General features: G+C 49.3%; 3 protein-coding genes across 3 annotated transcripts; 2 read left to right on the plus strand and 1 right to left on the minus strand.

Annotated features, from left to right (window-relative positions):
- Positions 1-1,338: 1,338 nt before the first annotated feature.
- LOC112349459 (pentatricopeptide repeat-containing protein At4g02750-like) lies at positions 1,339-2,316 on the plus strand. Its single transcript, XM_024683909.1, has one exon. The coding sequence runs from the start codon at positions 1,339-1,341 to the stop codon at positions 2,314-2,316; it is 978 nt and encodes a 325-aa protein (XP_024539677.1).
- Positions 2,317-3,239: 923 nt separating this feature from the next.
- On the plus strand, positions 3,240-7,662 carry LOC9659806 (protein argonaute 1). Its single transcript, XM_024683943.1, has 20 exons — positions 3,240-4,033; positions 4,095-4,303; positions 4,374-4,523; positions 4,582-4,715; positions 4,764-4,870; positions 4,931-5,037; positions 5,085-5,223; positions 5,280-5,396; positions 5,462-5,569; positions 5,628-5,699; positions 5,749-5,871; positions 5,922-6,081; positions 6,129-6,250; positions 6,305-6,442; positions 6,511-6,638; positions 6,695-6,821; positions 6,877-7,012; positions 7,076-7,149; positions 7,209-7,335; positions 7,405-7,662. The coding sequence occupies exons 1-20, from the start codon at positions 3,521-3,523 to the stop codon at positions 7,587-7,589; spliced, it is 2,976 nt and encodes a 991-aa protein (XP_024539711.1). The 5' UTR covers positions 3,240-3,520; the 3' UTR covers positions 7,590-7,662.
- A 920-nt stretch (positions 7,663-8,582) lies between these two features.
- On the minus strand, positions 8,583-11,094 carry LOC9659301 (transcription factor MYB101). Its single transcript, XM_002978987.2, has 3 exons — positions 10,401-11,094; positions 9,402-9,974; positions 8,583-9,278 (listed from the first exon to the last, which is right to left on the minus strand). The coding sequence occupies exons 1-3, from the start codon at positions 10,966-10,968 to the stop codon at positions 8,806-8,808; spliced, it is 1,614 nt and encodes a 537-aa protein (XP_002979033.2). The 5' UTR covers positions 10,969-11,094; the 3' UTR covers positions 8,583-8,805.
- Positions 11,095-14,722: the final 3,628 nt, after the last annotated feature.

Consider the following 14,722-nt stretch of genomic DNA (forward strand, 5'->3'; position numbering starts at 1 on the left):
GTTGGAGTTATTTGTGGCCATGTCACTATGACATGCCTGGCAGAAACGCAGCGTAGAACGCTTTCATCATCATGCCACACCGTGGCCTGCCGGGTCGTTGTTAAGCACTCGCACACTTTCTCTTTACTGCTAATGTTACACACAGGTAAGCGCGAGTGACCAAGCGAGCACAAGCGAGCGAGCAAAGCAAAGCAAAGCAAAGCAAGCAAACGTGAGTGGAAATCTCGCAGGAACTTGAATGGATTGCTGCAAGCTACCTAGGCCTGCATACGCTCTGCTTGCTTGTCGAGCGAGAGGAACAAAGTGATGTGAAATCCAGTCCAAGCTTCTGTCCATCCAGGGATTGCGAAGAGAGATATGGATAGCGTAGGACTTTTGGATCGATCAGTATGAACCCGCCCGACTTGTATGGATAAGTTGTAACTTTTGGATTGATCAGTTTGACTATGAACTTATAATAAGATTCGGATAAGTGGAACTTGATCTTATCGTTTTTTCCCTGTCTATAAGAAAAAGAAACCCCGATAGAAGTGTAAACAAGCAAGCGACAAAAGTTTCGCTTTGAAACTCTCGACTGTTTTCTCTTTTCTGCGTCTTGATGATCGACTTCATCGGTTCTTCTTTAAGCCCTAAACTCTTCAGGCGCCGACACCCAGGAAACCTATGAAATCCTGGGCGGGCTTGTTGCGATCTTCGTCGCCGACGTCCTGGGAAGACTGCTCCACGCTGATGCACGAAATCGCACTGTTGGACGCGCTGAGTTGCTACTGGTGTTGATCGAGACGGTAGAGATGAGCCTGGTGCTGGAATTGCTGCTGCGTCTTCTTCCACAGCTCGAGCTGGAGGTCACTGGCGAGATTGCCGCTGGGCGGCTGCGGCTTCTAATCGCATTGCTGCTGTTCTTCACGGTAGCATTGTCTGTGGACGTGAAATCCGTGGTACTGCTCGTGGTGCCGCTCAAGGCGTCGCGTAAGTTGCTTTGCCCGCCACCATTTTGCTGGTTTCGATGATTTTGCTCATGGTGGTGGTGGCGGCCATAATACCCCTCCGCGAAGCTCGGAGCTGATCCTCCTGCCAGCAAAGTTCCTGACGGCATCACACGATATATATCAGACCATGATGGCATTCTACCCTCCCCGGATTGAATCCCATCAAATTGCTCGCACGATGATGGAAACTATCCATCCACGCCGCCGCCGCCGCCGCCGCTGTTGCCGAGCTGCTTGTTGGGCGATCCTCCGCGTCCACCAGGCTCCGCTTGGACGGCAGCAGCACCGGCGTGGATCCCCTGTTTAGCAGCAAATTGTGGTGATCGAGCTGCTGCGATGGTGGCGCGGGATGATCGGATTTCACGGCGGTGGTCACGGTGTTCTTCCCGGTGGAGGCGGCGTTGGGCGATCGACCGTATGTCCGCGTCCGCTCGCGGTACTTCCTGGCCATGACGACGTGCCAGTGGTTCTTGACTGCATTGTCGGTTCTTCCCGGGAAGAGCCGCGCGATCGTCGCCCACTTGTTGCCGTGGAATCTGTGCGCCCCCAGCAGCCGCTCCTCCTCCTCCTCCGGGAACGGCTGCCGGCGTGGGAGAGCGTCGCTTGGAACACGCTCATCGCTGGGTTGGGTCTGCGATCGCGGATCTCCGAGGCAAAGTCACTGTTTGATCGAATGCCCGCAACGAAGAACATCATCTCGTGGATGTCGATGATCCAGGGATTCGTTGAGACAGGCAGCGTGGATGATGCTAAAGAGCTCTTCGATGTCATGCCTGGATGGGATCCAGCGTCTTGGAACTTGGTTCTCCAGGCGTATGCCCAGAATGGGCATACTGAGAGCGTCAAGAGCGTGTTCCAGGAGATGCCCGAGAAATCTCTCCTCGCCCACGTTTTCCCCATCGCGGCATTCGCGCAGGGAGGCCAGATCGCGGAGGCCAAGAGCGCGTTCGATCGGATGGTCCGGCTGGACATCACGGCCTGGAACACGATCATCGCTGCCTACTGCGGCGATCACGATCTAGGCTTGAACAACGCGCGCAGAGGATTCGATCGGGCTCCCAAGCGCGACATCGTGTCGTGGAACACGACCATCAGTGGCTACGTCCAGCGCGAGAATCTGGAGGAGGCCAAGCTCCTGTTTGATGCCATGCCCGAGAAGAACAGAGTCTCTTGCAATGCGATGCTCGCTGGCTACTCCAATCGATGCCTCGCGGACGAGGCCGCGGATCTCTTCCACTCCATGACCCAGTCTGCGACCACGCAGCCGGATCGCCTGTCCCTCACGGCCGGATCGGCCGGCTGGGCGACGCGATCGATCTGGCGATGAGCATGCCGTTCGTCCCGGACGAAGTGGAGCTCGCATCTTTACTCAGTGCTTGCGGTTTACATCGTGACGCCGACCAGGCCGCACGGGCAGCCATGGATCTGGGGAGCGTATCCCCCACGCGATCCTCGCCGTACGTGCTCCTCTCCAATGCTTTTGTACAGAAGGTGGAGGCATCGCCGTTCTTGGCACGCTACACTCGAGTTCTCCATATACCCAAACTGGGCAGACTTCTATATCGAAAGGTTGCATGGCTGAGTCTTTGTGATATTCCATGCGCCATCTTGATTGAAGCTGCCAACCTCTTGGAGAATGTGTATGAAGAATTATCTGTTCACTGACACATTTTTCTCATGTGAAGTGGGCAAAGTGTGCCTTCTTATTATTTTGATCCAAAACTTCTACCTGTGCATTCAATCTTGTGTGACATTTTTTGATACGTTCTAAAAGCCCATTATTCAAGTGATGGTCAGGATGCTTAAAATTCTGTGCGGCAAGCAGGTTTTACATGGAGAGCTTGGGTGGCTGCTAGCCTTCGCTCAGCCTTTCACTCGTCCGATTCCTGGGCTCTTACCTAAGGTGCCTTTCTGGTATATCTTCATCTGCTTTTCAAGTCCATCAATCACTCAAACTTGATTCAAAATGCAGGAAAAGCTGTACAGAAAAATGCGGCTTGGATCCTAGAATGAATAAAGCACTGATCTGATCGCTTCTCCAGCATCGCCGAATCTTCTCCAACGAAGTGGAGCTCGCATCTTTGCTAAGTGCGCGTCCTGGGCCGGGCACCGTATCACGCGATCGTCAAATGCCTTCGTACAAGAGGTGAGACAACGAGAGAAGGAACCTAAAGCAAACATGGCTTTCGGTGGACCTTCAACGTGGAAAGTAAATCACAAATGGGTATATTCAAGCTTGATGATTCCCACATTTTCTGTGGAATTCATAGCGCATCTTTGCTTGGGGTGATCTCAAGAGGTTCTTGCTTAACTTGCGACGCGCCAGCGATCTTTCCCCTCCTCTGCTCCTCGTCCTGTCTTCGTGTCTCCATTCCGAGCCAGCGCCTCAGATTCCTAGCTCGCCCCGACTTGCATTCCGCTCAATCCCTCCATCAAAGCCCTCCCCTATCCACATCGCCAGGAGTTTTGTCTGAATTTCTTGCTGACCGCAGGTAACGCGAGAGCTTCCACATTCCGGGAGCTGATCGGCCATGCCAAGGAGGAGAAAGACGCCCAGAGAGGATGAGAAAGGATCTCCTCCACCTTCGTCGAGCGGAGCTTCTCCACAGCCGCCGCCCCGTGCCGCCGCGAGCTCCAGCTCCACCACCGAAGCTTCACAAGGGGCTTTAGCCATGGCCAGGCATCCACAATACTCGCAGCATTACCAAGTAGGAGGAACTAGTGGTGGAAGGAGTGGAGGTCAGTATAGTCAATCAAGTAGTGGCCGTGGAGGAGGAGGAACGGGAGGATATCATGGGCAGCAGCAGCCGCGACAAGCTCCAGCAGTGAGCGCAGTGGTAGAGCAATTTTCTGGATTGGGTGTGGAAGTTCCAGTTCCTGCGCAACCAGCGCCACCGCAGCCGAGCGTCGTAGCTCCTCCAGCGTCTAGCAAGGCCTTGAGATTTCCGCTGAGGCCCGGACGCAGCCAAACGGGGGTTAAGTGCATTGTCAAGGCGAATCACTTCTTTGCAGAGCTACCAGATAAGGATCTACACCACTATGATGTAAGTTTCTTCTTGTCACGAGCTAGTGTTTGCATCCAATTGGCTTGTTTTGCTTGCGCAGGTGACGATCACTCCCGAGGTGATATCGCGTGGTGTGAATCGAGCGGTCATGGAGCAGCTCGTTAAGTTTCACAGGGATTCGAGTTTGGGTCACAGGCTCCCAGTGTATGATGGCCGGAAAAGCCTGTACACTGCTGGGCCTTTACCCTTCCATTATAAGGACTTTCAGGTAAGTCTGCCGGAGGAAGATGATGGATGTGGTACACCGAGGTGAGTGTAGCTTAGCTTTTCTTTTCTCGACTTTACAGCATACTGAAGAAAAGCATAAAATATCTTTCAGGAGAGATCGGCAGTTCAAGGTGGTCATCAAGTTCGCTGCTCGTGCTGATCTGCATCATCTTGGCCAGTTTCTGGCCGGGAGGCAAGCAGATGCTCCTCAAGAGGCCTTGCAAGTGCTGGACATAGTGCTGCGAGAGCTTCCTACCCATAGGTTCGCTCCTCTTTTCTTTGGTATCGGGTTTTTATGTGTTTCTTTTGAGTTCTTCCAGGTATTCGCCTGTTGGACGATCGTTTTATTCACCAGACTTAGGACGTACACAATCCCTCGGTGACGGCTTAGAAAGCTGGCGAGGGTTCTACCAGAGTATAAGGCCCACGCAAATGGGTCTTTCTCTGAATATTGGTAAGGATTATGAAATGTGATGGTATGCGTTCTGATCTTTTGTTGAAGACATGTCATTTACTGCTTTCATTGAGCCGCTGCGCGTGGTGGACTTTGTTGGCAAACTCCTTAACAAGGACGTAAGCAGGCCACTTTCGGACGCTGACCGCATCAAGGTAAGTCCCAGCTTGGTTTGCGAAGAGCGATTTTAAGATAGATCTGATTTTCTGTGCCAGATCGAAAAAGCTCTGAGAGGGGTCAAAGTGGAAGTTACACATCGCGGAACCATGCGACGAAAATACAGGATTTCTGGCTTAACTTCTCAGCCTACTCAAGAACTAATGTAAGTGTTTCTGATTGTTTGTGATGTGTCTTATTTTGTGTTTGCAGGTTTCCTGTTGATGATAGAGGTACAATGAAATCGGTAATGGAGTATTTCCGAGATACATATCACTACACTATACGAAGCCCATCTTTACCTTGTTTACAAGTTGGAAATCAAGAAAGACCAAATTATCTGCCAATGGAGGTGTGCAGTTTTCGTAGGCATGCAACGAACTAAGTTCAGTTTTGGCTGGTTAACAGGTCTGCAAGATTGTGGAAGGACAAAGGTATACTAAACGTCTCAACGAGCGTCAAGTGACAGCCCTTCTAAAAGTAACATGCCAACGGCCCAGGGAAAGAGAACTCGATATTTTGCAAGTAGGATAAGAATCTTTTCCCGTTTTTGTCTCTATTTTTATAACTGTTCTTATGTTTTGTGCTAGACTGTTTATCATAATGCATATAATCAAGACCCATACGCCCAGGAGTTTGGGATACGTATCAGTGACAGACTGGCTCTCGTGGAAGCTAGAATACTGCCTGCCCCACGGGTTTGTGTTTCTTCTCTTTTGTTGTCATACAATGTTCTGAAAAAATGCGGGTTTGCAGCTGAAATATCATGAAACGGGTAGAGAAAAGGATTGCTTGCCTCAAGACGGGACCTGGCATATGATGAACAAGGTAAGCGTGCTTGGAAGAAAACTGTTCTTTTAAATTCATATGTCTCCAGAAAATGGTCGATGGAGGGACAGTGAACTACTGGGCATGCGTCAATTTCTCTCGTACTGTTCAAGATAATATAGCTCGGGGATTTTGTAACGACCTTGCTCAGATGTGTCTTATTTCCGGAATGGTACGGCTTTCAGAATGATCTTCAGTTTACTAATCGTATATGACATGCAGGCGTTTGCTGCTGAACCTATCATTCCAGTTCATGCTGCACGCCCAGACCAGGTAGAACGTGCTCTGAAGTCGGTATATCGTGAAGTTCAAAGCAAGGTCAAAGGAAAGGAATTAGAGTTACTGATTGCCATATTACCTGACAACAATGGCTCACTTTATGGTAAGAGACTTGGTTTTTTACAGATTTCCTGATAAGTTTTATTCCAGGCGACTTGAAACGAATTTGCGAAACAGACCTGGGATTGGTTTCTCAATGCTTCTTGACAAAGCACGTCTTTAAGAGAGGAAAGCAGTGTCTTGCTAATGTTGCGTTGAAAATCAATGCCAAGGTAGGGCGCTTCATGCGCGATGTTCGTGAATAAGCTCAACAAGTTTGTTGTAAGGTCGGAGGCAGAAACACTGTCTTGGTGGATGCACTATCTCGGAGGCTTCCTTTAGTAAGTGATACGCCAACAATTATATTTGGAGCGGATGTTACGCATCCTCATCCTGGAGAAGATTCGAGTCCCTCGATTGCAGCGGTAAGTGTACGATTTTTCTTTTCGTGTGTCTCTAAATAAGCTGCCTGTTACCGGTTGTCGCTTCTCAGGATTGGCCAGAAGTCACGAAATACGCAGGTCTAGTGTGCGCTCAAGCTCACAGACAAGAGTTGATCCAAGATTTGTATAAAACATGGGTTGATCCTCAGAAGGGAACCATGAATGGCGGTATGATAAGGTTAGTAGCGGTGAGTTTTTTGTTTTACTTATTGTGCTAACATACGCAAACTTTAGAGAGCTTTTAATTTCTTTCCGAAGTGCCTCTGGATACAAACCTGGAAGAATCATCTTCTACAGAGATGGTGTGAGCGAAGGACAGTTCTACCAAGTTCTCCTTCACGAGCTGGATGCAATTAGAAAGGTATAGTATGGAAAGACTTGGCACATTGACTGATTCAGCTCTTCGTTTTGGACAGGCTTGCGCGTCACTCGAGCCGAACTATCAGCCTCTCGTGACGTTCGTTGTGGTCCAGAAACGGCACCACACCCGGCTATTTGCTAACGATCACGACGATACAAGAACCACTGATAAGAGTGGAAATATCCTGCCAGGTGCTGTTGCCGTTAATAAGTGGCGAATTTAGATAACTAATGAGAGACCGTTTTCCTTGACAGGCACTGTGGTGGATTCGAAGATTTGCCATCCAACGGAGTTTGACTTCTACCTTTGCAGCCATGGCGGCATTCAGGTAACTTGATGGAGCCCTGGCCTTTGTAGCTTTGCTCATACGACGAGACTATGTTACAGGGAACAAGCAGACCAGCACACTATCACGTACTTTGGGACGAGAACAAGTTCACTGCCGATGGCTTGCAGTCCCTCACCAACAGCCTGTGCTACACTTACGCTCGCTGCACACGCTCAGTCTCGATAGGTAAAGACCATAGCTCTTTCCCATAGGCTTTGACAACTAAAGCACAAAGCAATCGTCCTTTTCTTTCAGTACCACCTGCATACTACGCTCACCTGGCTGCGTTCCGCGCGAGATTCTACATGGAGCCGGACGCGTCCGAGGCTGGCTCCGTCCACCGGAACACTGCTCCCCGAGCTGGTAATTGCCAGGATGGCTCCATCCGGCCGCTGCCCGCGTTGAAGGACAAGGTTAAGAAGGTCATGTTCTACTGCTAGTCAGTATGCTACTACTACTCTTTTGCTTTTATCTCGCGTTTTTAATCTATCTGACTCCTGTTGCTTTCGCATACTTAGTGTCCCACTAAGGGGACCTCGGTGTCAAAGTCGCGCCTTGTTTTTACTCCTGGTGGTGTACTCCATTTCGGATTCTACACTTCCACTACTGCTTCCAGCGGCAGCCAGCCAGGTCCTCGAGCGCGCAGGCTCAATGATGAAACCACCATGAAGCAGCAACAAACAAAGGAGGATCCTTGAAATCCAGCACCATAAATGCCGAGCCAGGGCGCTGCAAATTGCTAACAACAAAACGCAGTCTGGAGCAGCAGCAGCAGCAGCAGCAGCGGAGCGCGCAGCAGTCGAACAACAGAGGATTGTCTTCACTCTCCTGGCAAAACGGTACTGCTTTCTTTCGCTTCGTTTCCATCCATGCTCTTACCGTTGTGTCTTTGTTTATAGTTTTCTTTTGGTTCGTCTCGGCTTGGCTCTCTCTCTCTCGCTCGAGCACAGCAGGCTTTTAAACCAAAGAATCCTGGATGCGAATTTATGGTCCCTCGGGTATGACATGCTCTCTCACAATTGCGTTGGAAGTTATTTGTGGCCATGTCACTATGACATGCCTGGCAGAAACGCAGCGTAGGCGTTTTCATCATCATGGCCACACTGTGGCCTGCCGGGTCGTTGTTAAGCACTCGCACACTTTCTCTTTACTGCTAATGTTACACACAGGTAAGCGCGAGTGAGCAAGCGAGCACAAGCGAGCGAGCAAAGCAATGCAAAGCCCAGCAAGCAAACGTGAGTGGAAATCTCGCAGGAACTTGAATGGATTGCTGCAAGCTACCTAGGCCTGCATACGCTCTGCTTGCTTGTCGAGCGAGAGGAACAAAGTGATGTGAAATCCAGTCCAAGCTTCTGTCCATCCAGGGATTGAGAAGAGAGAGATGGATAGCGTAGGACTTTTGGATCGATCAGTTTGAACCCGCCCGACTTGTATGGATAAGTTGGAACTTTTGGATTGATCAGTTTGACTATGAACTTATAAGATCCTAGAGCCTTGGATAAGTGGAACTTGATCTTAGTAAGCTTACACTTCTATCGGGGTTTCTTTTTCTTATAGACAGGGAAAAAACGAAACAAGCAAGCGACAAAAGTTTCGCTTTGAAACTCTCGATTGTTTTCTCTTTTCTGCGATGGATCTTGTCTTGATGATCGACGATCAGGCGCCGACACCCAGGAAATCTATGAAATCCTGGGCGGGCTTGTTGTGATCTTCGTCGCCGACGTCCTGGGAAGACTGCTCCACGCTGATGCACGAAATCGCACCGTCGGACGCGCTGAGTTGCTGCTGCTGTTGATCGAGACGGTAGAGATGAGCCTGGTGCTGGAATTGCTGCTGCGTCTTCTTCCACAGCTCGAGCTGGAGGTCACTGGCGAGATTGCCGCTGGGCGGCTCGTTTGCATGGCCACGGCTTCTAATCGCATTGCTGCTGTTCTTCACGGTAGCATTGTCTGTGGACGTGAAATCCGTGGTACTGCTCGTGGTGCCGCTCAAGGCGTCGCGTAAGTTGCTTTGCCCGCCACCATTTTGCTGGCTTCGATGATTTTGCTCATGGTGGTGGTGGCGGCCATAAAACCCCTCCGCGAAGCTCGGAGCTGATCCTCCTCCAAGAAACGGGGCCAGCAAAGTTCCTGACGGCATCACACGATATATATCAGAACATGATGTAGATCCAGACATTAGAGCATGCGATTTGGATGAGAGAATAAGAACACACACACTCGTGGATATGGAACTTCTAGAGGAGAGCTTACCTGGTCTTAACGTATTGGGGCCACTGCTGCTGCTGGTCGTCGTCGTGCATGGAGCTTGATCCCTGCCCGGGAAGAAGGGGACCCTCCCCGGATTGAATCCCATCAAATTGCTCGCGCGATGATGGAGATTATCCATCCACGCCGCCGCCGCCGCCGCTGTTGCCGAGCTGCTTGTTGGGCGATCCTCCGCGTCCACCAGGCTCCGCTTGGACGGCAGCAGCACCGGCGTGGATCCCCTGTTTAGCAGCAAATTGTGGTGATCGAGCTGCTGCGATGGTGGCGCGGGATGATCGGATTTCACGGCGGTGGTCACGGTGTTCTTCCTGGTGGAGGCGGCGTTGGGCGATCGACCGTATGTCCGCGTCCGCTCGCGGTACTTCCTGGCCATGACGACGTGCCAGTGGTTCTTGACTGCATTGTCGGTTCTTCCCGGGAAGAGCCGCGCGATCATCGCCCACTTGTTGCCGTGGAATCTGTGCGCCGCCAGCAGCCGCTCCTCCTCCTCCTCCGTGAACGGCTGACGGTTGATCCGCGGGTCGAGCTGATTGAACCACCGCAGCCTGCAGCTCTTGCCTGGAAAGAAAAATCGCGATGATCGTGTGAGACGACGATGGTCATCGGGGATATCGATCGCGATAAAACTCCAGGGGATCAGATGAGACAAGGAGAGAAAGAAAAGAGATTGGAAGAAAAGGAATGATCTTTCCGGCGATTGCGAGCGAGCAAAACAATGCGCCGGGAAAAGAGCGATTTTGGGGACATGGGCAGCTTTACCGCGTCCCAAAATCCGTGGCGGGCGGATCAAGCGCGCCGGGGGGAAAGAGACACCCAAGAACAAACAAGCCAAGCCATGCCAAACAAGAAAACCCAAGAACCTGGGAAAGAACGAAGGAAGGACGAGGATTACTATCCTACTCGCTCGCTAGATCTCTCTCTCTCTCTCTCCCTCTCTCTCTCCATTTTTTATGTCTAGACTCTTTCAATTTCCTCGTCTTTTACCTGATCGCCCCTGGAGCTTCTCCGCGATCATGTTCCAGTTCTGTGGGCCGTGGAGCGCGACGAGCTCCTTGAGCTTGTCGTCCTCGCCCGGCCGCCAATGCCCACGCGGGCAATGCTTGGATTGCGCGCCGCCGCCGCCACTGAGATCGCTCTTCCCGGCTGCGGCGCCACCGCTGCCGCCATTGTCGATCTCCAGGAGATTCGCACTGCTGCTGCTGGGCGACGACGAGGCGCCCGCCGCCCCATCGTTCTCGTTGGTCGACTCCTTCATCTCATCGTCGTCATCCTCCTCCTCCGCGAGCTCCCTCGATCCATTCCCACTCCCACCATCGCCGCGATCACGATCTAGGACTACCTCCTCGTCTAGCCGTCCTAAAACCACTCGTCGGCGATCATCCTCCTCCTCCATTCCCTCGTCTCCAATTCTTCTTCCGCCATGCCCCCCTGTGGATCGAGGAGAGCTCATCCCGGGAAAGAGTGGAATCTTCCCAAAGCCCAGCAGCGCCGCGGATGGTTTTCCCTTGCCGAATCCTCCCCCAAGCGACAAAAAATCGTCGCCATCGCTCATCTCTCCTCTCTCGTCCTCCTCTCGCCTCTCAAAAAATCACCACCCAAGAAATCACCACCCAGGAGATTTTGTAGCACACAAACTCTTTTGCTCGCCCGCGGAGAAGAAGAAAAACAAATTAATTCTTTTCATGAAAGAAAATCCACTGCACAAAATTGATTTTTTCGAAAAAGAAAATGCAACTTTTATACGTCTAAACTAAACACGCGGTTTATCATAAAGCAACCTGGGTTTTTACGATATAATCCAACCACCTTTAACATTTTAACCAACCGGCCAAACCCCCCAACCTACCCTTCGTTTTCAACGACATCCTTCCATTCATGTCGTACACGTCACTTTGCCGTCCCGTCCCGTCATTGCCTTCCTCGCAGCAACTAATCTGCTGCATTGATCGCGGCCGCTCATTATCAGAGCAAGCCCGCCCCACATCACCGCTTAAGACACAAACGGTCGCTCGTGGTTTGTGGCTGCCAGCCGCATATTCGCCTCCCACGGCAACGCATATTCTTGTGTGGTCAACCCTAGCTAGAGAGCGAACCAGTTTCCATTGTCTATTTTTTCAGAAATGAAAAAAATCGAAGAAAGGTGACGGCCCCGTTGACTTGCCTGTTTTGTAACGTTTTAGAAATGCTTATAATCTGTCACCAAAATCTCACGTTACAAATTTCTTATAGCCAGCGCAGCGGGTTTGGAGAGATTTTCTTCTTTCTTTGTAGCGAGATTGAGATCCATGACGGGATCCTTCATGGATTTTTAAGCAAGAGAGAAATGGAACGGAGAGAGAGGAGAGGGCCTAGCGGTTGCTCAAACATCGATCATCGGACGGGCTCACATCCAAAACAACGACTTGCAAAGCGCGATTACGACTCCTTCTCCGGACCCTCCTCCCCTCTACAACGCAGATGAGCGAAATCGATTTTGATATACTTCCACTGCAACTTTTTTTCTTTGTTTTCTTTTTCTCGTTCTTCCTTTTTTTGTTGTTGTTTTGAGCTTTCGGAGAGGTCGATTGACAATGTCTTTTTGTTTGTCACCGTCGCTTTGGTCCATCCGCAGAGAAGGACCCGGCACCTGCAGCAAATTCACACACCGGGGCTAAGTCATTCGTTTTGCTGTCGTCCATCCTTTGCGTCGAGTTGCTTGCGTATATATATTATTTGGCGCTACAATGGATTGTCAACAACCAGGGATGTGGACTTGTTTCCATCCGGGTCAATTTCCTCAAGCAACTTGTTGTTCTAGAATTAAAACCATGCGTTTTTGCGTAATGCATGGGCCATTCTGTGTGAATGCATAATGGGAACAAAGGAAAAGCCTAGGGCATTGACAACAGTGGTCCCGTCAAACTGACTTGACTCTTGACTAGGTAGATTTGTCAAAACCGGCTGCAAAAAATTCAATTCAACCACTTTGCATGCAGCATGCATGCAAGCGTTCAGACTATGAATATGTTTTCCCCAGGAGTCATACTTTTTCAACTTTTTTGACACTGGCAATGTAGTTATAGGTACCAGTGAAGAAGAAATAGAGGGAAGCCATGCTTCTGCCAGTCCAAAGTACCAGCTTGAAAATCACAAAAAAGTCCATAAAATACTAATTTATTTGTCAAAATTTTTCTCCAGAGGCTCTGCAATGGAATGGATTGCAAGATTGAGAAAGAAAAAAGGAAAACAAAGGTGGCTGACTGCAGCTCTCAGAATCCCAGCTCTTTCGGTTACCTCCTCCACTACCTTAAATGCGAAAAAACAAAAAACTCATCCATTCCATTGCAATGACCTGGACAGAAGCGTTACGCCACGTGGTGCTAACGCAACACGTGGACGCTGTCCATTGGCAGCGTGTCAGCTGCGATTTAGGGCAGCCAAATCTTTTGCGTTTGTCCGGGAGTAATTCTCAAACGATTTCAGTGGCGCCTGAGGGCGTGGGTGGTGTGTCGGATAGGCGCTACTCGTTTGTTTCACCCCAGCGATTTTGAAACTGACGAGAAAACAAAAGCTTCACGCATTTGCCCACACGAGGGACAATGCAGTGCTCAGCCCGGGAAGAGATTATTCCTTTTTTGACTACCGGCATATTCGACTCACAAGAAAGATAACATTAATGTCTCGGGCAGCATCTCTCGCTCTCTCGCAGGGAGCAAGGAAAGCGAAGAGAGATCGCTCTCAATGTTGTTAATTATATTATATTATTTGGATATATCATATTTTTTATATATATAATCTATACATCTCGAGTTTCTTTGTCAAGGATTCTTCTGCGCTGCATGTACCATTTCCCGTAGAGAAAATGAATCTAGAGTACTCCATTCTCTTCCTATTCAAAGTAGTAAAACGGACCACAACTTTGATGAGTTTGCCTACCACAAAAAAAAAAAAAAAAAACACTACTGATTGACAATGGCCTGCACGAATTCTGAGCTTTCAATCTTCCACCTTGACTAGCCAGGCTCACAGTTCTGTAATGTATATAATAGAAGTATATACCGATCGTTTTGAATGTCACGAGCTCAGCCACTCAAGGTTTTGCTCTTAGACATCCTTTGTCCACACTAAAAAGCTTTGCAACTTTGATCTTAATCTTCCTGAAAGGGCTGCTTTCACCGAAACAAATGGCCCCAGGTGACGATCACCAGAAGGAAAATTTTCAATTGCATTAACATCTCTCATGCATGCGTATGAATTATTTTCTTCTTCTTTGAATTATGTAGTTTTTTTGTTTGTCCTGTTTCCGTTGGAACTTGTCAATTCAGTGAACGCACGAGCCCACAAATCCGTGTGGACCGGCCACAAATCTTTGTAGTATGTATGCATTCACTCTTTCGTAGTGGCAGGGGCTGGATGCTTGGATGGGTGTGAGAAAATGTCAAGCACACAGAGCTGGATTGGAAAGATTGTATTTGTTCCATTTCCAATCACTTTGATGCAACTGTCCTTCACTCCAACAATAATACATGTTTTTGAGGTCTTTTGGAGCACAAGAAAAACCAGTATTTTTACCTACCTACTCCCTTGAACTTGTGATGTTCTCAGCTCCTCCATTCGTTGGAGATAGATGGGCACACTGCTTGGTTCTCCAGAAGGCTAAGGAGATCCCTTTGGCTCCAACAGTCTTGTCCCCATAGAGAGAGAGACACACACAAGCTCTCTTTTATTTTTAGCGAAAGAGCTCTCTTTTTAGAGAGAGAGAGAGAGAGAGAGAGCGCGCGAGCGAGACGCAAGCTCAATTTCCCACTATGACGGTCATTGGAAGCGATCATCGTGCTTGTTCTCTTCCTTGTCCTCTTGCCCATGCGCCCAGATTCGTCCCTACATTGTGTTCTTCGATATCAAGCAGCCTGCGCCGCTCTCTGCATGGAGTGGAGTGGAAGTCTACCGCGAGACCACGTGAGCTGAGAGTTCTTATGGCCTTCCAGCTCGGAAAGCAGTCTTGGAAGTTACTTGTCCAGCATGATACATCCTCACCACAGGCCTTAGAAGAGATCATTCTTTGTTTTTCCTAAGCTATGATCTTTCTTTGTATTCCCTGATATTTTGTGAGTGAAATATGTGTAAGCTTTTTTCTTTTTTAACAAATGACAAAGGTATTTCATGATATTTTATATAAATATTTATTTTCCTAAATGACTACAATCTTTTTTTGTTTGCTTTAAACTTGGTAAGCAATACATCTAGAATATTTAGGCATGTTCTAGGCCATTCCTTAATCTAACGATTGTGATTTTTTACTGTTAAACTTTTCAAACCTCTAAACT

This window comes from Selaginella moellendorffii, unplaced genomic scaffold (genome assembly GCF_000143415.4).
Source record: "Selaginella moellendorffii unplaced genomic scaffold, v1.0 SELMOscaffold_39, whole genome shotgun sequence".
NCBI lineage: Eukaryota > Viridiplantae > Streptophyta > Lycopodiopsida > Selaginellales > Selaginellaceae > Selaginella > Selaginella moellendorffii.